Raw genomic sequence first — 18473 nt, forward strand, 5'->3', positions numbered from 1 at the left:
CAGTCTTTATAAAGAAAGTGGGGACTGGAGAGGCAGGTTACTTCAGTGCTTCTGTCCTTTGGTTTTGATGTGACTGGTGTACTTGATAGTAATAGAGGAAGTGTCCAGCAAAGGCCTGAAACCAACATAGAAATGTGGTGCCGTTGTTTAATTGGTAACTAGGACAGTTTTGATGTCTTAGAAGCTTAAAAAAACCTGTCAAAGCATCCTGTAACTCTTCAGACACATTGACTAGTTGCATATGGTCGTGTGGAAGTGTTCTTTGGTCCAGCAATAAGCTGTGGATTGCTCTTAAGAACCACTGAGGTAGCAAATAAATATACTTTATACTTTACAACATTTTAAAATATTTACTATGTTTTAAAATTTGTTGTGAAACAATTTCTTCGGTGCTAATCAACTCTAAGGGTGAACTGTGAAACACTGGTATTACTCACCTACAACTCTAACTATTCAGCAAGTTAATATGAAGAAGTTAATTTTCAGGTGCATTTTCCTTCATGTGCCTGTGTGATACTGGGTGATTTATTTCAACAAATATTTGAGATTGCAACATGAAATGTGGCATTTGTACGTTTAGTACTTAACTGTTAGTCTCAAACCGAATTGTGATCCGATAAATTGTCAACTGGTTAGCTTTTTTTTTTTTTGGAAAAGATTTGATTTCCGAAGCTTTTATATTTGTGAATGGTGAGGAGCTGGGAGTAGCAGATATTCCTCATGTGAAAGAGGACTGTTTAGCGGAAAAGGGATGTTTTATTTAGAAGAAAGCTAATCTCGGGCTGTTCTCAGAGCCCTGCGGATTTGAAGCATTGCATCTACTGAGTGCATAAAACCCACACGACTGCTGTCTGAAGTCCCTGCTGGGGCAGTCCTTAAACAAAAAAAGAGTTATAGGTTCTGAATGTGGCGTGTGTTCTTGATCAGTTAGTTCTGCTGCTGTGTGACAGTTCCAGTTTGACTATCTGGCTTATTGAAATAAGAACTGGAAATGTTTTTCTTTGGAGTTTTTGCCCTCTGTTCCGTGTCTGAACAGAGGTTTGTTGTAAATGACTGCAGTCATATGCATAGGAGGCGAAAGTACAAAGAGAAGAATTACACTGTACTGGGAAAATTGAGGAACACTGTGGAAGAAAAACACCTTTTTTTTTTTTTCTTTTTTTTTTTTTTTTCCAATTAGACTTTTTATCACGTGTGCCTCTTTATGTGTGCTGGAGTGTTTAAAAAGTCTCACACCAGGTGAACAAAATAAGAGGTATTGAAAAGGCAATCTACTTACAGGACTATCTTATTTCCTGTGTTGTTGACTAGATTTGTGTTTGAATAAGAACATTTCTTTTGTGGCAGCACAGGTGCTCCTTGATTCTGCAGTGAAGGCAGTATTCTGTGCTCGATACTAGCTAGTTGCCATGGCAACAATTATGATGTCATGAATTCAGTACAGTGACTTCACTGCAGTGTATTTTATCTTTATTTTCAGTTTTCTTCAAATCTTACTGGCAAACAAAAAAACATTTATGCGTGATACTGTGCCTTGGTTATTACGTGATAATGATGACCAATATGATCCAGATCTCTCTCTCAAAGTAAATCTAATCTCTGCTTACCTTTAAATTCACCCCCAAAGTCTGGAAAACTGAGACCTTGCTTTTTATTTATGTATCTGTATCTCTTTCAGCTATACTAGCCCCAAAAGTTTGCCGATACGAATGAAGAGGAAAATACTTTCTTTTTTTTCATCACTGCGATGTGATTCTTTTCAGCTGAGAGAAATGTATGTACTTTTAAAACTGAAGATGTGAGAGCAGCAGTGTCCTGTTATGTTTCTTCTCCCAGAATAATTTGTTCAATTGTGGCTTGCCTTTCTCAGTGCTGTTCTTTTCCAAAGAAGGTGAAATGTTTTCTTAGTCTCTTTTCAAGGGTTTGTTGACCCACAAATTGTACCAGGAAACTTCCTGCCCATCAGCCTTCGGAAATGGTCAGCTGTTTTCTGCTCTGTGAGCACTTCCATTTATTGCTGGGTTGTACACCTCAATTTCACAGGTAGCAGAGCAGACTGTTCAGCGCGTACTCTTACTCCCTTGTCTTCTGATAGTCAAAGAGAAGGATTTTGCATTTTCCCTGTATTTTTAAAGTAATATGACTTCCAGATTTAGCCCCAGTAAAAATGCTAATAAAAACATTGAGTTTAACTAGCCTGCATTACTTTTGTTGACATAACTGTGTGTCTGTTTAGAGCTGGCATATTGGCTTAACTCAAAGGTTGCCTGAGACTTCTGAGCCATCTGACTTTCAAGTTATCAGTGAATAGCATAAAGTGTGTTAAAGTGGTATGCCAGGTATTTTTTGTAAAGCTTTTTTTGGCCTCCGCAAATAAAAGGCTCTTCACCTTTGGCTTACTTTGACAAAGACAGTTTCTATGTATAGATAGGGCCTAAGCATGTTGTTGTAGGTGTGCTGAAAGCCTTTCTAATAACAGGAAAAGTGTAGGATGAGCTGATTTCTTCCTGTGCAGCCTTCATTTAAATTAAATTGTATTGAGCATATAGCCATTTAGGTGAGGTTAGAATTAAATGATCTCTTCACATCTTTCGTCCTCTGAAGAAAGATGGAGACTTGAAAAGCACCCACTAGCAAATGGGAGGGTGTCATGGGCAGCATGTAAGGAAGATGAAAAACGTAACAGGAAAATCAAAGTTGCAGTTGTTTTTCTGCAGAAAGAAAAAAAAAATACCCCGTGTAGCCTGTCATTTATGATAAGCCTATCACAGAAGTTGAATCTTGGTGTGCTGCAGCTGGAGTTAAGAATATGTGATTGAGACGTTTTTGTTAACAAACCACGGACAGGGAGCAAACTGCAAAATATGTTGCAGGTACTGTTGTTCCACTTACATAAGTGCAGAGGTCCTGTGCTTGAAGATTTGCTGGTTTGTTGTTAACAGCTGTGCTTAGTAGCTTTTTTCTTTAATCGGCATAAGTTTGCTAGTGATGAGGTAGCTAGCATTAAATTTTCTAAATGCTTTTTTCAAAACTGCAAACATTTTTATCTTGCTATAATGCCTGTGCAGGTGGAGGGTTTTATTAATTTAAGAGTACTGGTATGATGTGATTGCAAAGCTTTTGGTCTTTAGACTAGGTTTGTGATCCTCAGAGTAGTCTTTTCTAATTTATCTCTTGGAGGTTGTTTTTTTTTTTCCTATTCAATTCTAAACATTAAAGTTTTTCTAAGCATGCAGTTTTTCAAGATGCAATTGGACAAAGTGCTAGAGAATCTAGTCTAGGCTCCCTTTCCCACAAAAGGTTGGACCTGGTGATCTTTTGAGGCTCCTTCCAATCTGGGCTTGTCAAGGATTCTAGGATTGAGCTGTTGAAAGGAATGGCAGCTTTCTTAATGGCAAACTGATGTAACTGTGGATGAAAAATTGCTAACTCAAAACTTGAACTTTTTAGTCATGTGGAGATTAGATCATGCAGTTCCCAGCAGCGTTTGGATGAATGAATGTTGCATTTAGAAAGGGTAGTATGACAGTTAATACCAGACTGAATATACATGGAATTTAAAGCTCTGGACTGCAGGTGTCTTGGCAATAAATGTAGATTCTTCTGAAGAAGTGAAAGGGGAGTGCAGAAGTTTTTTTGGAGTGCTTAAGAAAAGTGGTCACCTCTACAAAACTTCAATGTGTCAAAACGAAAGGAACCATAAAATGGGAAAAGCAAAAATATTTTGCTGTGTAAATCCCTTGTTCTCTTTTACAAATGCATGGGCCTGTGGCCTATCTGTGGTATGTAGATGAGAAAGGAACCTGCTGTGCTGTCTTCAAACTTAAATGCTCAAGAGAATGGGATGATCACATGTGGAGGAGTGACAACAAGAAAACAGTACTGCCCCCCCCCAACCATTTTCTTCTAGAATTATTAAATGAAATGACCTAAACTTTCAGTGTTTTCTTTCATTCCATTCCAAATTCTTCTATGAGAACCAGTTATGTTCTTGCCACTAGGACTTGGAAAATAAGCAAGCTAATTGGAATTGCCTCAGTTAGTGCAATTGCTTTTACTTAAGAATACAGTATTAAAATCAAGGTAGTACCTTAGTGCCTAGTTCACGTTACAGGCTTCTAGGTGTTTTGTCTATACAGAGAGAGCAGAACCTATGTTATAAGTCATGACCAATACTGGTAGTGGATGGAAGACTGACAGTATTGGTGGAAATATGGCAAAGTAATTATCTTGCATTTCAAGATACAGTTGGCAGATAGTGGCTTGTGTTCGTTCACGGGCTAGGACTAACAGTGGTGCTTCGGTACTTTTTTGGTTGCAGCTTTGAAGATTTTTTTTTTTCTCCAGGTCAGCAGCTTCAACAGGATTTCAGTGACTAGACTTAAAATGCTTGGATGGATCCTTTAGCAGTGCCTGCTTCACAGCCCAGAACCTAATTGGATTCAGAATCTGAGTGTATATGAGAGAGGCGTTAACGGAAGAAAGTGGTGGCTTGAAGGGCTGCTTGCTACTGTAGAAGGGTTAGGAGTCTGGAAATGCCAGGGAGGTGTTTTGGGGACAGTACCTGGTGAAAAGCTGAGCTTCTAAACTTGGTCCTGCTCAGGAGTCTATTCTGACCTATTAACCTATCAATGGGTTCATCTGTCGTCATTCTGAATATCACGTGACCTAACCCACTTGTCCTTTGCTGCTTCCAGTCCGCTACAGAAGGCTATGGACAGCATCACAGGTAGAGACACACCTTTTTAGATGTGTCCTGTCCTCTAATAAAAATTCTCTCTTTAGAGGACAGAGTTTTATTGGCTTTATAAATTGCTATGTCTCTTGCAAAGACCTGTATAGAAAATTCTATATATCAGTTTTCAAAGCAGGAAGGGATTGAAATTTAGTCAGGAGAATCTTCATCAGTACAAGGGGAATGGCCTTAACAAGCATGTGTTAAAATCATTATAGGGGAGCTTTGGAGAAAACATACCGCATTAATTGTGAACCATGTAAAAACCTCTGTGACACATCTGTAAATGGTTGTTTCCCCCCTGCACACCTAGGTCCACGACTGGGAGTGCTGTGGGATGCCAGGGTGACCGACTGGGAGTGCTGTGGGATGCCAAGGTGACATGGTTACCTTGGCCTCAGCAGGCTGCCGGGCTCCCTTTTTCTGCAGCTCCGATTCAGATTACCCCAGCAGCCCTTGTGCTTTGCTATGATCAAACGATACAGTCCTCATGGAAAAATGTGCTACTCAAAGCTCTGTGTGGCTCCTGTAGCCAACTTGATCTATACAATAGGAAATAGGAAAGCCTTCTTTATCTGATTAAACAGCCGACTTTGGCATGAAATCTCCTTTTTAATATCAACTTGCTGGAAGTGCTATGACAATAAAAATGCCATTCGCCCCCCCCCCCCCCCCGCCCTTGTTGGGAAAGTAAAAAAATCGACACTTCCTCTATTCATGTGCATATACTGCCAGAGCGCTCTCTGACATTAGTTTAATAATCAGATGTGATACCCTGACTGTACTTAAGGACATAACTTTTCAACTCACTATTAACTGCCAGCATCCATGCTGCATGAGGGTTTCTTCATGGTGACCTAAACTGTTGTTTCTTCTTGCTTGCTATATTGGTGTTAAATGAATTGATAATAAAATGAATCGTGTTTCAACAGCAGTCGTTAAATTACAGACAGTGAAATCATCAGTTTGGGAAATTACTGTGCTTGCTTTAGTAGTGAAACATTACCTTGCACACGGAGATCTAGAAATACAGTATATTTTCTTTAAAAAATGGGATTTCTTTTTCAGCAGTTGCTTGATAAAGAACTTTCCTGTCCTTCTTTTGGCACTGAGTTGTGATATTACTGAAACAGAGACATACTGTTAGTGGCTGGAGTACTGTGTTACCATGCATATTATTTTGTCCCAGAGCACTGTAGATGGTACTGTACTTAAGGCACAAACATAAAGAAACACTGTCCCAATATCCCACTTGAATAGAAAGGTGAAGGTTTGTGATGTCAGTTTCAGAATTTTCAAGGCTGTTATGGGAATGGTGTTAGGATAAGCACATTTTTGAGTCCTGAATTTCTCTTTAAAAGCAGATGTGAATTTTGAGAAATAACTTTTCCATTAACACATACGAATTATATTTAAAAAGTAAAATAGATGGTTAACAAGAACAGGTTTGATAAAGTTGTCTGTATAAATAAAAAAAAACCCAAAGCAGGTTAACTGGGTCTTCTTTCTTCAAAGAGCTCTAGGAATTTATTCCGAACTAATTTGAACCTGTGGTGACTTAACTCCTGAGGCTCCCTCTGCAGTCACTGTAGGTGATGACTCAGGTGGTCTTTTGTTTGTGACTTTTGTTCCAAATAGTAGGCATTAAGTATATTAAGATTACCGTGGGTAGTAAGCACATCTTAACTTTCAAAGATTTTGTGTTTTGGGGGCTTAGGAAAGGAGATGATGCTTTTATACCCTTTTATTTTTGATGCCTTGCTTAAAATTCTTCCCTTGCTTACCAAACTCACATGTTTACTTCTGCTGCAGTGCTATGATGGAGGAAAGATTCTGGGGAGAGGAAGCACAAAGGCAGGGCAATAAACCATCAGAAAGTGTTTGGAGGAAGATACAGCAGGAGAAAACAGGTTTGTAGGAAAAGAGTGCTCTGCATACTCTTTATAAAATTATGCATCATGTGGGTGAACTTAACATCTGTGTCTCTGGTGTAGTAGAGTTACTTGCCTGCTTGTAATTGCAGAGTTTTGTTGGAGTAAATGCTTCTTCAGAGAAAAGTCACAAACTGTGAAGAAGAAATCTTAGGGTCAGTGGACTTACTCTTTTGTCATTCAGTTATCAATTAATGCATGTAATCAGAAAAGAGCAGTTGGAGTAAGTGCAGGTTCAAGTAATGCAGCCTCAAGATTTTAGGCAGAGATTGATGTTTCATCTGGCTCCCCAAATTTGTGGTGTTTGCATATGCTTCTGCCTCTCAATATTGAGTAGAAAAAACCAATGATGTTTACAATAAACACTCTTTCATATGTAGACAGCAACAATTCGTTATAGAATGAGGATAATAAACATATAAAGTTGATATCTGGTCAGACTGAAGAGAAGTATCCTTGAAATGCTCTCTTTAAAGCAGTTGTCCACAGCCCTTATGGCAGAGATAACAGCATTTATTAAGTTTTGAGAGGATCACAAGGTTCCATATGTGATTTCTAGGGATGATTTCAGTTCTGAGAGCATGTAGAGCATTGTGCATGTGACAGATCTCTTTTGAGATAAAGGAACTCCTTTTACCATCATGCTTTACTAAATGCACATACGTTGTAATAGTTCTTTGATCCAGAATGAAATTAAAAATCTGGACACTATATAACTCAACTGGTTGAGCTCAGTTGGTGGGTTTGTATTTTAATTTGTTCAGTGTCTACAACAGGGGGAAGACATACAGATTTGTTAGGAAGAACATGGAATGTTACAGATATTTTCTGTTCCAGAACCTGTGCTTGAGAAGCTGTATTGGATTTATTTCCTTTTTAGGTTTAAAAAAGATACCCTGAACACTTGACTGTTTAAATACTAGTATGATGTGCTGCTGCAGAGGCGTTTTCCTTTCATATTGCTTTCATTCAATAAGATGCGCATTTTTTCTGTATAAATGAACTCATATTCAGTAGTGCAATTGATGAATTCTCCTCCTCTTTTCTTCCTGCTGTAACACTGGCAAGCAGTTCAGTTCATCCAGGTGTCAGTGCTTTTAGTTGTGTGATCAGAATTTTCTAATGAGGGGAGGAAACGGTAAGAACTGGTTTGAAATCACTTTTCAAGTTCCAAAAAGAAAAAAGAAAGCAAAGCCATCTTAAAATTAACAGCTGGAGTATTTTATTCTTTCTGGCCTTTCAGAAGGGAAAGAATAGAGATGGATTTTTTTTTTTTTTGGCTTGTATGAGTGAAACCTTACACAGTTTTCCTCTCATTTTTCTCTTATGTTCACCCCTCATCTTTATCATAAAATATCATAAAAATGTCATTCCTCTTCTGATGACTTTCCTCTGAGGTTTGTTTGTAGTCTGTGATGCAAACTTAGTTTGGTCAACACAATTTCTGATTATTTTCAGGTGTCCTCGTCCCCCCCCCATCTCACTTTATTTTTGATTAATTAATTTTAATGATCTTTCTAGAAAGATTATTTTTTCTTTTTTTTTTTTTTTTTTCCACCCTGAAGCCCAAGTAAAATGAAAACAAAAATAAAGCCATGCCAAGTGTTTGCAGGGTGCTTAGGACGGAGTAGTGCCTGCACAAGGGCATTCCAGCCCACCCGGTGAATAAAAAGCTGGAGTGAGAGATGTATTGCTAGGCTTCAATTACTGTTTTCTTTTGCCAGTGGAGGGGGTGGGAGGTGGGATTGGTCACATTTAAATAATGATTTGAGTATTTTGTGGGCTCCTTTTTTTCTGTGAAAATGTTCCTACCAGGAGTGTCAGTAAAATTCCACCCCCTCTTCTCATTTCTGTCTCACGGGTTTGAGGAAAGTCCTTAACCATCCAGGCTTGCAGGTTGATAGATGAAAAATTTTGCATCTGAAGTGATTGGCTCCTGACTTTGTGTATTGGTCGGAAGAGCATCAGCTCTTCCACCTGTGATCTTGGAAGAGAGTGACTAGATCAGAATACTTGGATAAAATTCTTAGCCTGAAATACGTTGTTTTGTCTAAAAAGTACCGGGAGAGCTTGCCTCCAGCTACAGGATGCTTTGTATTCCATTTGGAGTGACTGGATTGTGTTGGCTTTAATGGGGTCCACTTGGGCAACACTGGGATATAGTGCTTCTGCTAGGCAACTCTGATTTTTATGTAGCGAGTCATTGGGTGGTTAAGGCAGATGATGGCCTTTGTGTATATAGTTTCTTTTCCTAAAAATAGTATTTTTGATGACTTTGAGCAGCAGTATTGATGTGTGTTATACTTATAACTGAGGAAAAAGTGTTTTGAAATGGGAATTGGGACAGGAAGCTGCATAATACCTGGTGTCGCTTCTAGACACACAAAAGCTCTCCAGACACAGGCTGGTCAGGTAAGGATACATGGTACTGTTACAGAGACTTAAGCATGGGAAAAAACTGTGCTAGCCAGACTGCTTCCAGGGAGCAGAAACAAATGTTTGGCATACAAACTCTTATGACTGTTTGACTTGAAAAGGTAGTCCAAGTTTACAGTAATAAAAGCCTATTTTGTATTTATAGTGTTCTAGCAAGGAAGCTTTTTGCCCTTAGAATGTCTCTGTAGGAATAGAGAGTCTGTAAATGCATTACAAGTTGGGATTTTAAACTGGCAGCACAGTGCAAAGCCACGTTTGAGTGCCAGAACTTAACATTTGCAGTAGAAACAGATTTCTGTATGCCTTTGCTGCAAAATAGGGCATGCTGGTATTTAAAACAGTAATTTCAAAATGCCCCTTCCCTGGGTTTTCAGATGATGGCAGTTAGATCACCTTTCAATTGAGCAGTAGTTGAAAGGTACTCTTTACCTTTCTGAAGTCTCGAATGTGAAACTAATACAGCAAGAATGCACTCTGCTTGTTAGAGGAGTTTTATCAGTATGACATGCTTTAATTCAAGGTAAAACTGAATGGACAAATATTGAGAAATGGCATTGCACTTCCTAACTTTCTTGCCGAGAACCCTACTGTTCCGTCTCAAGGCTACCATAATCAATAATCCTCGTGTGCAAAGGAGAAGAAATGAGTACTCCTTCTGGACTCTTCTTCTATTTGATGGAGTGTCAGCTGTTCTGTGGAAAGACTGCTTGCCCTTATCCAACAAATATCTTTAGTGTGCTGTTTAACAGCAACTGAGGGGAAATTATATCACAAGGTAAAGAATTGTCCTTTTATGAAGTAGCCATAGTTCCGGTTGCTTTGTTTCATTTCAGAATGGGGAATGCCATTATAAAACTTGGACAGCTTTGGCTTCCATCAGCACTATGAAACGAACACATCTAATCCAGCAACAATATTAAGTACACAGTTGCTCTTCACCTGAAAGGAGGATGTGTTTTTAGCTGTAGTATCTCAAATTAACGATACTGCGACAGTAACAGAGTGTCTAGAAATGCTATTGTAATTAATTCACAGTTTAAAACTTACTTTTGCATGTAGGTCTTGGGGAACAGCATGTTCGATCATCAGGATTCTGGTGAAACTTGAAGGTTTGTATGAATGAAAGAATAAAAGCTGGAACGGGGATGAATAGGGATGGTTAAAGATTCCTTTGTAGCACTGTACAGCAGCCCTACGCCATGAAAAGAGGCTGGATGTTATCTTTTCCAAAGCAGAAGTTTGGTGTGCTTGTGGAAATTTGCTGAAAGCAGAAAAATTCAGTCTTTCAAAGGGGCATAATAAAGCCAAGGTCTTAGCATTGTCTTTCTGCTTTCCAAGTCGGATGCTTCCAGGTCTTTGAGCTTTGATCTTGGAGCCAGCAACAGAGAGGCACTGTCTATTGCAGGAGCATTGCAATTCTTGGCATCTAGCCACCATCACCAAATTTTAATTTTATTGTTGGTTGGGGATTCTTTTGTCTCAACTGCAATTCCTTGAGGGGGTAGTTTCCTAAATATTAGCAGATTTTTGCCCTTTTCAGTTGAACAAAATTCTGCCCTGAGGTGCTGCTGTTTCTTCCCTACATTAAGGCTGCATGCATTTAGGTTGCGCATATTCAGCTAAAGGTATTTCATAGACGTTACTCTTCCTACATCAAGGAAAGGTTGCATGCGTTTACTTTGCACATATTCAGCTAAAGGTATTCATATACATAACATGCTCACTGTATAAGGTTTTGGATATTGTGAGATAAGAAATAAGAAAACCAGTTCGGTGGGATAAATACCATGTTGTTAACTGAGGAGCAAAGAAATAAGATACAGAATGTGTATTAAAAGAAGTGGTTTGCCCTGTTGTTTTGGCAACAAACTTGTGTTTTGACAGAGCAAGGGAAACTTTGAGATGCTAGGTTCCACAGCAAAGGAAAACATGAAATGAAATTTAAAAAAATCGTTAAAATTAAGGGTTTATTACAAAGTCAAATAATAGTATGCTGCTTTTAAATATGTTAATGAGTAAATTCAGAGAACTGAGGTTAGGACTTCAGAGGTTTTTCACTGGTTTATACTGCCTCCAAATGGCATTTTAAGCATCCTAGCTTACATGTTCCTCAGTTTCTCAAGTTGTAAGGTTTTTATTTGCTTTCACTTCTTTCAAGTACAAACAAAAAGACAAACAAAACCTGCCATCATTAGATAAAATATACTGAATAAATGTTCAGTCATAGATAATTTTTGTCTGTCTTCCCCTAGTATTTCAGTTGAGTATTGCTTGAGTAAGTAATCCCTGCTATTGTCCCCTGATAAAAGATGCTTCTGACAGGATATGGCTCAGTACACAAAGGTATGTCCTTTTACTTTTCCTGCCCAAGAAATAGCAAGTGTCTTAAATTTAATTTTTAATTCAGATTTTTTTCATCTGAATCCCCAGTCTGCTTTATATTATTCAATATTCGATTTGTAGTTTTCACAGTCTTATTCAAGCTACAATAACCCTTTGCAGGATTTGGCTTTTATTACACTGTTTGTTGATGCTTTGGTCTTCCCATTGCTGTCAGATATCTGCATTGTGCTATTCAGTTAGCTTTGGATAGTTCTCTTGGATATTTTGGAGCTCACTGACACTTAAAGTTCACAGATGTAGTAATCGAGCACTGATGACAGGAATCTTTTGTTTTGAATTATCAAAAATAGAAGACTATGGCTATCAAGAAAGCTTTGGCTCTGTTATATCAGATTCCTGAAAAAGAAATGCCCTACGGATAGAAAAGCTATTGTAGCAGCATGCTTTTCTGACTGAATTAATAGTAAATGCTCTTAAAAGCATTCTTCGTTATTAACCCAAATCAGTTGCTAATACATGGGGATAGCTAAGTGAAGAGTCACTAACAGTGAATTGCGAAAGGTAAGCACTTGGCAGAAGTACTTGAGGAACACTTTTCCTAGGTGGCATTTGTAAACTGCCTGGTAGGAGTTGCTGCTTTTGTGAAGCAATCATCATGTATCTGCGATACCTTCATCAGCTGCTGCTAAAATAAAGGTGATGTTAAATGTCTGCTATTGCCATTTCAGTATAGTAAAACAAGGTTGAATAAATCGAGAGGAAATGAGTCAGTCTTTGTTTAAACACCCATTAGTGCATGGTGCAAAAAGCCTTGTCATGAGGGAAGTTGTTCCTTCTACTCTAATTTCCTTTATAAATCACCTGGCTTCTCTAAAATAAGCATGAAGGGTGTTGTTAGTTGCCATGGAAGTTGTGTCATGCCAAGACAAGAGGTAGACTCTTCTGGTAGAGTAATTTTAAAGGAGGTATCAGGGAGATAGTGTTCTTCTGGTGCAAAAAATAGAATGTGGTGTTATCAAGATGTGGTCAAACAATATATAGTTTTTATAGTGCCATTTAACTGAAGCTTTTGAATTACGCTGAAGCTGTAGGTCTCGAGGCTACCGTTTTCATAAGCTTTATTTGACTGTGTGAGATAAGGATGTGGTTCCTTGGTTTTCTGCCTTATCAGATTTGGGAAGTTTATGTAAACTCCTCAGCAGAGTTTGAGGCTACTTGATAGCTTGTGCTCTATGTGGACTACACCGTACCTGATTTGGGGGACAGAAGCGCTATCTAATCCGATCTCTGTGTAAGCGGCAGTGTGTCCATCTCACTCAAACAATAGCTTCTCTTTTTCCAACGGCAGCAGCTGCTGAGAGAGGAGGATAGGGAGGCCAAAACCAGGAGGGCTTACCGTCACAGTGCTGGAGATGGGTGGCACTGTTGGCTTAGGGAGAGCTCGCACAGCAGCTGCCCAGCGTTCTTGTGCTTCCTTAGCATCAGTAGCAAGTCTGTCTCTGGATAAGAATATGCACGTAAGAGAAGCTGAGCTGCCTAGGCAGCATTTCCTTCTTTAAGAAACATTCTTGCCTTATGGGAAAAGTTGCAAAGATGGGAATAGCTATTGGCCACTTGTTCAAACACAGTGGTTTTTACATTGACTTTGGAACTGACAAATCCTGCAAGAAGAAATAACTGACTTAATATCGCTGCAGAATCCCATGATCATTCAGGGCTTGCTAATTAACAAAGTGCCCAGAAAATGGAAGCAGGTAGAGCAAGTGTAAGTGTGTTTTTGTTCCACTGCAAAGAAGGGCAGATTATATCCCTCAAATATGCCTCCATGGAAGAATCTGTTTTATAAAAATGTAGTGAGAGTGGGTGGAAAAGACATGCAGATATGACATCTATCAGGTAAACTCAGTTTGACACAGGCATGTATATAAATATTTAGGGGTACTGAAAGTAAACAGTGATAGAACTTGTCGTGTTACAGGGTTGTGTCCCAACTAAATTGAGGGATTTGTTTTTTGGGGTTTGATGAAGGTGTCATTTTTTTTTTCTTTTGATGGTGTTTTATTTTGTGTAGTTTTTTTTTTTTTTTACAATGAGTTTTATCTGTATGATGGCTCTTAAATCCTGCAGAAATGTTACCTCTAGTGCAGTTTCATGTTACAGTTTATCTGACATTTGGCCCCTGCTGAAGGGGATCTCCTTGCCTTTGACTATTAGTTTTCATACCGTCGCTCCCCAAGTGTTTTGTTTTGTAACTGAACAATTAAAATGTAGCTGGTTTAATTTGCTGATTGAGTGGGAATATGTCCCTCTTTTCAGGGTTGATTTTCTTCTGTATCAACTAGGGGAAGCAGTGGGACCATTTGCTCTTGGGGAAATCTTGTCCCTTCACTTCATCCTTATGCAGCTAACTCACAGCCCGGCTTAATCTGTTTTGGGATGCAGTGCCACCAGTATGATGGCCAGCTCTGTGGTGCTTTTTTTTTTTTTTTTTTTTTTTTTTTAAACTGACACAAGTGTGGGTCGCTGCTGAGCAGGCGGGGGATCTCATGTTTCCATGCCCATCCAGTATTCCTTTTATTTTTGCTGACACCCACCCACCACCAGGCTTCTGTTAGATTGATTCTTGCTGCCACTTGCTAGGCAAGTGCAGTGGTAAGGTCAAGTGTACAGACATCAGGAGAGGGTGGAAAGTCAAGAACTTTGTGTAATAACCCATATTTACTTCAGCTTAGCATGGTGCTGTTCCTGGTCTGCTTGAGGTTCTCTCTAAAGAAGCAATCTGGTATTAGTGAAGTGTCTTTGGAATGAAGAAATGTTTTGCCTGATTGCTTCCAGTTCTGGTTTGATTTTGTAATTTTGCTTTTTCTACAGACACCAGCAGGAAGGAAGCCTAGAGTTCATGCTCATTCATCTTTTTGGGGCTGTGGTTTGATTAGGAAAGAATATAAGAAAAGAGGATGAGAATGTGGAGGGAGGACGATTATTGCTATTTTTTACTACTTACGGTCTAGTGTAGGTTTGAAATCTGATGTATCTTAAAGTAAAATAAAAAAAATCAGAGCAATTACCTGTTTTTGGTAGCGTGGCAACATTTCTGCAGACATTCTCTGAAATATTCCCAGTGGACATGCACAATTAAGGGAAGTAAGTAGTTTAAAATGAAATACATAATCTACATAGTGACTTCTAGAATAGAAAGCCTCTAAGTGGACAGTTGATTGCTGTGCGCATCACAGGAGAAGGAAGACTGTATGAAAGCTATTTATACAATATACATATTCCCCATCTGAAAGCTAAGTGAGCATATGCCTGGAAGCTGCACTAACAAAATAAACAAATGAGATTTCTTTTTAACTTTAAAATAATACAGCTGCTGCCTCCAGTCAGTGTCATGATGAATGACTTCTCTTTTGTGATCTGTATGCTGGATTAATGCAGTATATTTTATTTGGGTTGCTTTATAAGCTATTTCTCAATGACTGCTTCAAGTGTGGTATATGACTATACTCTGCTTGTTGCCCCAAATATTAAGTGATATCTGCACTCTAGAAGTCTTTTCTTCAGAAGCTGTGGGTGACACGTTTTTCTCCAGTGTGCATGTGATAAAATGATTTAGGACCAGTCTACTGGAGGAGTGGTTTGACTCTTACATCAGTCAATACCATCATGATAGGTATTGGTTGTCTAGTATTTGGTATTTTCTGTCCATATACTTGAAATTTTCTGCTCTGTAAAACTAGTTTTTCCATCTTACTTTTGGCTGAGAATTATCAGAAATTGGTTGTTGGAACTATTTGGCTTAAGCCAGAAGAAAGGTTTTATACAAACTGAATTTTTTTTCAGGAGAGAGTTAATTTTAAACTTTGCTTCTGAAGTAGTGGAGTGCCTTTGTTTCCAGTTTCCTGATTAACTTTCTAATCTGTTGATTGATTTTGACCAATTTGACAGGAAGGTAGGTGTATTTAGAATTTTTTCTGAAAGTTCCATGAAATTGAGCCAGAGGAGGAGAGGGATCCTAGGAATGTTCCGAGAAGAAGGTGACTGTAAGATGGACTCGTGTATAGGCTTTGAAGAGTTAACCTAAATAAACTCAGCCTTAGAAATGTCCCAAACATAAGAAAAACTTTGGTTAAATATAATATATGAAAACTTAGCGGATGAGCCAGTTCACAGAATGGCATGTTTAAGATGGTCAGAACTCTGGGTTTTGGCAGAATAAAAGTAATTTTTGTTTGTGTGTGTTTTCTTAAATTGATGAGAATTCCTGGAAACGGCCAGAAGCCTCTGTAGTCATTAATATATTTGATTTGCCATCTGTAGGAGCTTAAATGCAGTCCAGCATCACCAGATACTTGTGACTGCAGTTCTCCTCAGGTATGTGTGAGACTTTTGGGTGGCAAAGGTAAACTTCCTCTTGCAAATAAACAGGTGTGGTGTGGGGGCAAACAAGTCCCAAGAGAAGGCAGCAGCATCTTTGGATTCAACTCTTCTACCCAAAGTTACGTTAGTAGCGATCTCAAGTATTTTACATTTCTATAATTAATACCTCAGAAGTATTCCAGTGCTGTCTGCTTTATATGGCTTTAACACTGTCACTATTCAAAGTGTTTTATAAATTTAATTAATACTCAAAGACACTTCTGGTGCACAAAACAGATTGAATTTTTATCTTCAGTTACTTAACTTCCTCTGTAAGGGCTTTACTTCCATAGTTTTTGCTTCTACTCAGTATCTATAATCTGAAATTCATTCAGTGTGGCTTGTAAAGCTGACGTAATAGGCAGGTTCTGTAATTCTCTAGTGGAATTCCTTCAAATTTTTTTTAAAAACACAATTACTTCTGAAAACACAGCTCTTAATAATAGAAAATAAGGTTGTGGAAAAAAACCCAACATTTCTACTAATTATATTTCATGGTGTTTCCCAAGTTACCTTAAAGGTAGTGTAATAGTTTATAAATATGCTGCCAATGTGAGACAAACCTCTTTATGAAGGATAGTAACAACTATATTAACAACTAATTGCTGTGTCAGTGGCTGCACTGGCAATCTGCTGAAAACTTATTTGCTTCTCAGTTTATAAGCCAGTGTTTTTGTATAATTTGCATAACCTAGTTGTGTATTTGGACTTTTAAATTAACCTTGTGCAGGCTTAATAAAGTATATATCCTTAAAAATGGACATACTTTATAGTCCTATTTGAAAAAGCAGGAAATTTGGGTTAAGGAATTAATTTAAAAATTTTGATTTTTTGGTACCTTTTTTGTTCAGATAAAGAAAAGATTGTTCTCAAATTAGAATAGTAAAGTAAAAGAGCATTATCAAGTAGGAAAGTTACATCATGGATTTACAGTTATATTCTGTACTCTGGAAGTAGTGTGCTAGAGGCAGAAGCTTATGTTGTGGGAATATGTAAATCAGGACAGACGGGTTAATTGTTGATAAGGGACAGCTTTAGATCCTTATGTATTAAAAATCTTACTGAATCAACTTAAACCAATTATTAATAATTTAGTGTGATATGAACACATAAATCTCTCTACATTTTGCAGTTTCATGTTCTATTATGAATAGTGTTGACAAACATTTTCAGTATATATATCATAGATAAAAATCCACAAAGGAATATATAAATGATATGTGAATAGTCGATGCACAGTATTGAGGGGAGGAGGTGGTCTAGCAGAGGAAAAAAGATGCTTGAGAAAAGTGTGGCCTGCAGTTATGAATTATTTCATATAAATATCGCCTATGGCATGGATATTTAAAGAGGGTGAAAAGCCGAATATATTACAAGAACTAATATTAACTGCTGTTAGCGAGCTATCGGAGCATGCTCAAGCAATTCAGAGAGGAGGGGACTGAACTTGGAAGCCTGTCTCAGATACACCCTAGCGTTTTTTTCTTTAGATAACCAAGTTCAAGCCACTTTGTCTTTTAAAGAATTAATGTGTTGATTCTTGTTGTAAGTAGCGTTAAAGAATTTTTCAGAAAATTGTGATTTTTGAACCGTTTGCATAGAGCAGCCTTGCATTGCACTGGAGGGATGTGGTCGGTATTCATCTGTGAGCTCGCCCCTCAGATGGCGCTGGCTGTTCCGATGCTCTTGTGCGGCGGTCCAAGCAGGAATCGCTGTGCTGGGAATTCTGATGGGGCTGTATAGAAGATGTATGCCTTTCAGGTGACTGCTGGAAACCAGGTGTTTTTGATAAGATTTTGATAAATGTATTGGGATCTATTGAGAATAAGATTTAACATGAAAATAAATAAAAAGCACCCAGGGGAGTAATTCTATTTTATTTATATTCTGTAGCTCAGAGAGATTTATTTTTTTAAAATTTGTGTTCTGTTCCTTTCTTCTGGCTTTCTTAATAAGAGCATTGGACAATTTATCCCCATGATGAAATTATATGAAATGTTTTCTGCCCTTTTTTTGAATCTAAAACCTTCAGCAATGCATACAGCACAACTGAATTTTCAAAGGAAAACTCTTTGAAGTCCTTTTTTCTTTTTTCTTTCTTTGTGTCTCTGTCTCCCCCTTTCTCCATCTCTCCCCCCTCCTTCTCTCTGTCTGTCAAGTTCAAGAGCAGCTCAGATGCCATGAATTAAGTGAAGCACAAAAGGGGAAAAGGAGACCCTTTTGAAGAACAAAGGCCTCCCATTAGGCTGCCGTGTTCTTTCTCTGACCAAAATTGCTCCCTACATGGTTTTTATTGCTGTCCACATGCTTGGCACATAAGGTAAATACAGTAGGACCCTCGTTACCTCACACTCTCGCTTCCTCTTCCCTCTTCAATAAATGTTTTGTCTCTTTGATGTCCCTAGTAATTCTTACACTGATTGTTCCCACCCTCATAAAAGCCCCAGGGGTAGTCATGGTGGTGGATAGCATTAGATACTGTGTAAATGCTTCCAGAAAAGAAGACAAACTGCAGCCAAAGAATTTATTTCAGGTGGAAGAGAATGGGAAGGAAATACAGATGTTTTCTTCTCAACATGTTGCCTCTGTGCCCCAGCTACACATCTCGG

General features: G+C 38.3%; 1 protein-coding gene across 6 annotated transcripts in view; it reads left to right on the forward strand.

Annotated features, from left to right (window-relative positions):
* The window catches only part of POU2F1 (POU class 2 homeobox 1), a 111143-nt gene that overhangs the window by 11277 nt on the left and 81393 nt on the right, over window positions 1–18473 (forward strand). For 5 of the 6 annotated variants that reach the window (XM_040582984.1, XM_040582986.1, XM_040582989.1 and 2 more), the window contains exon 1: window positions 6540–6645. The exons of the other annotated variant lie outside the window; for it this stretch is intronic. In XM_040582984.1, coding sequence (XP_040438918.1) covers window positions 6552–6645 — 94 coding nt within the window. In that variant the 5' untranslated portion in view covers window positions 6540–6551. Of the gene's footprint in view, window positions 1–6539; window positions 6646–18473 lie in introns of those variants that run through there. 6 annotated transcript variants of the gene reach the window in all.

Source organism: Falco naumanni, chromosome 2, assembly GCF_017639655.2.
Source record: "Falco naumanni isolate bFalNau1 chromosome 2, bFalNau1.pat, whole genome shotgun sequence".
NCBI classification, from domain to species: domain Eukaryota; kingdom Metazoa; phylum Chordata; class Aves; order Falconiformes; family Falconidae; genus Falco; species Falco naumanni.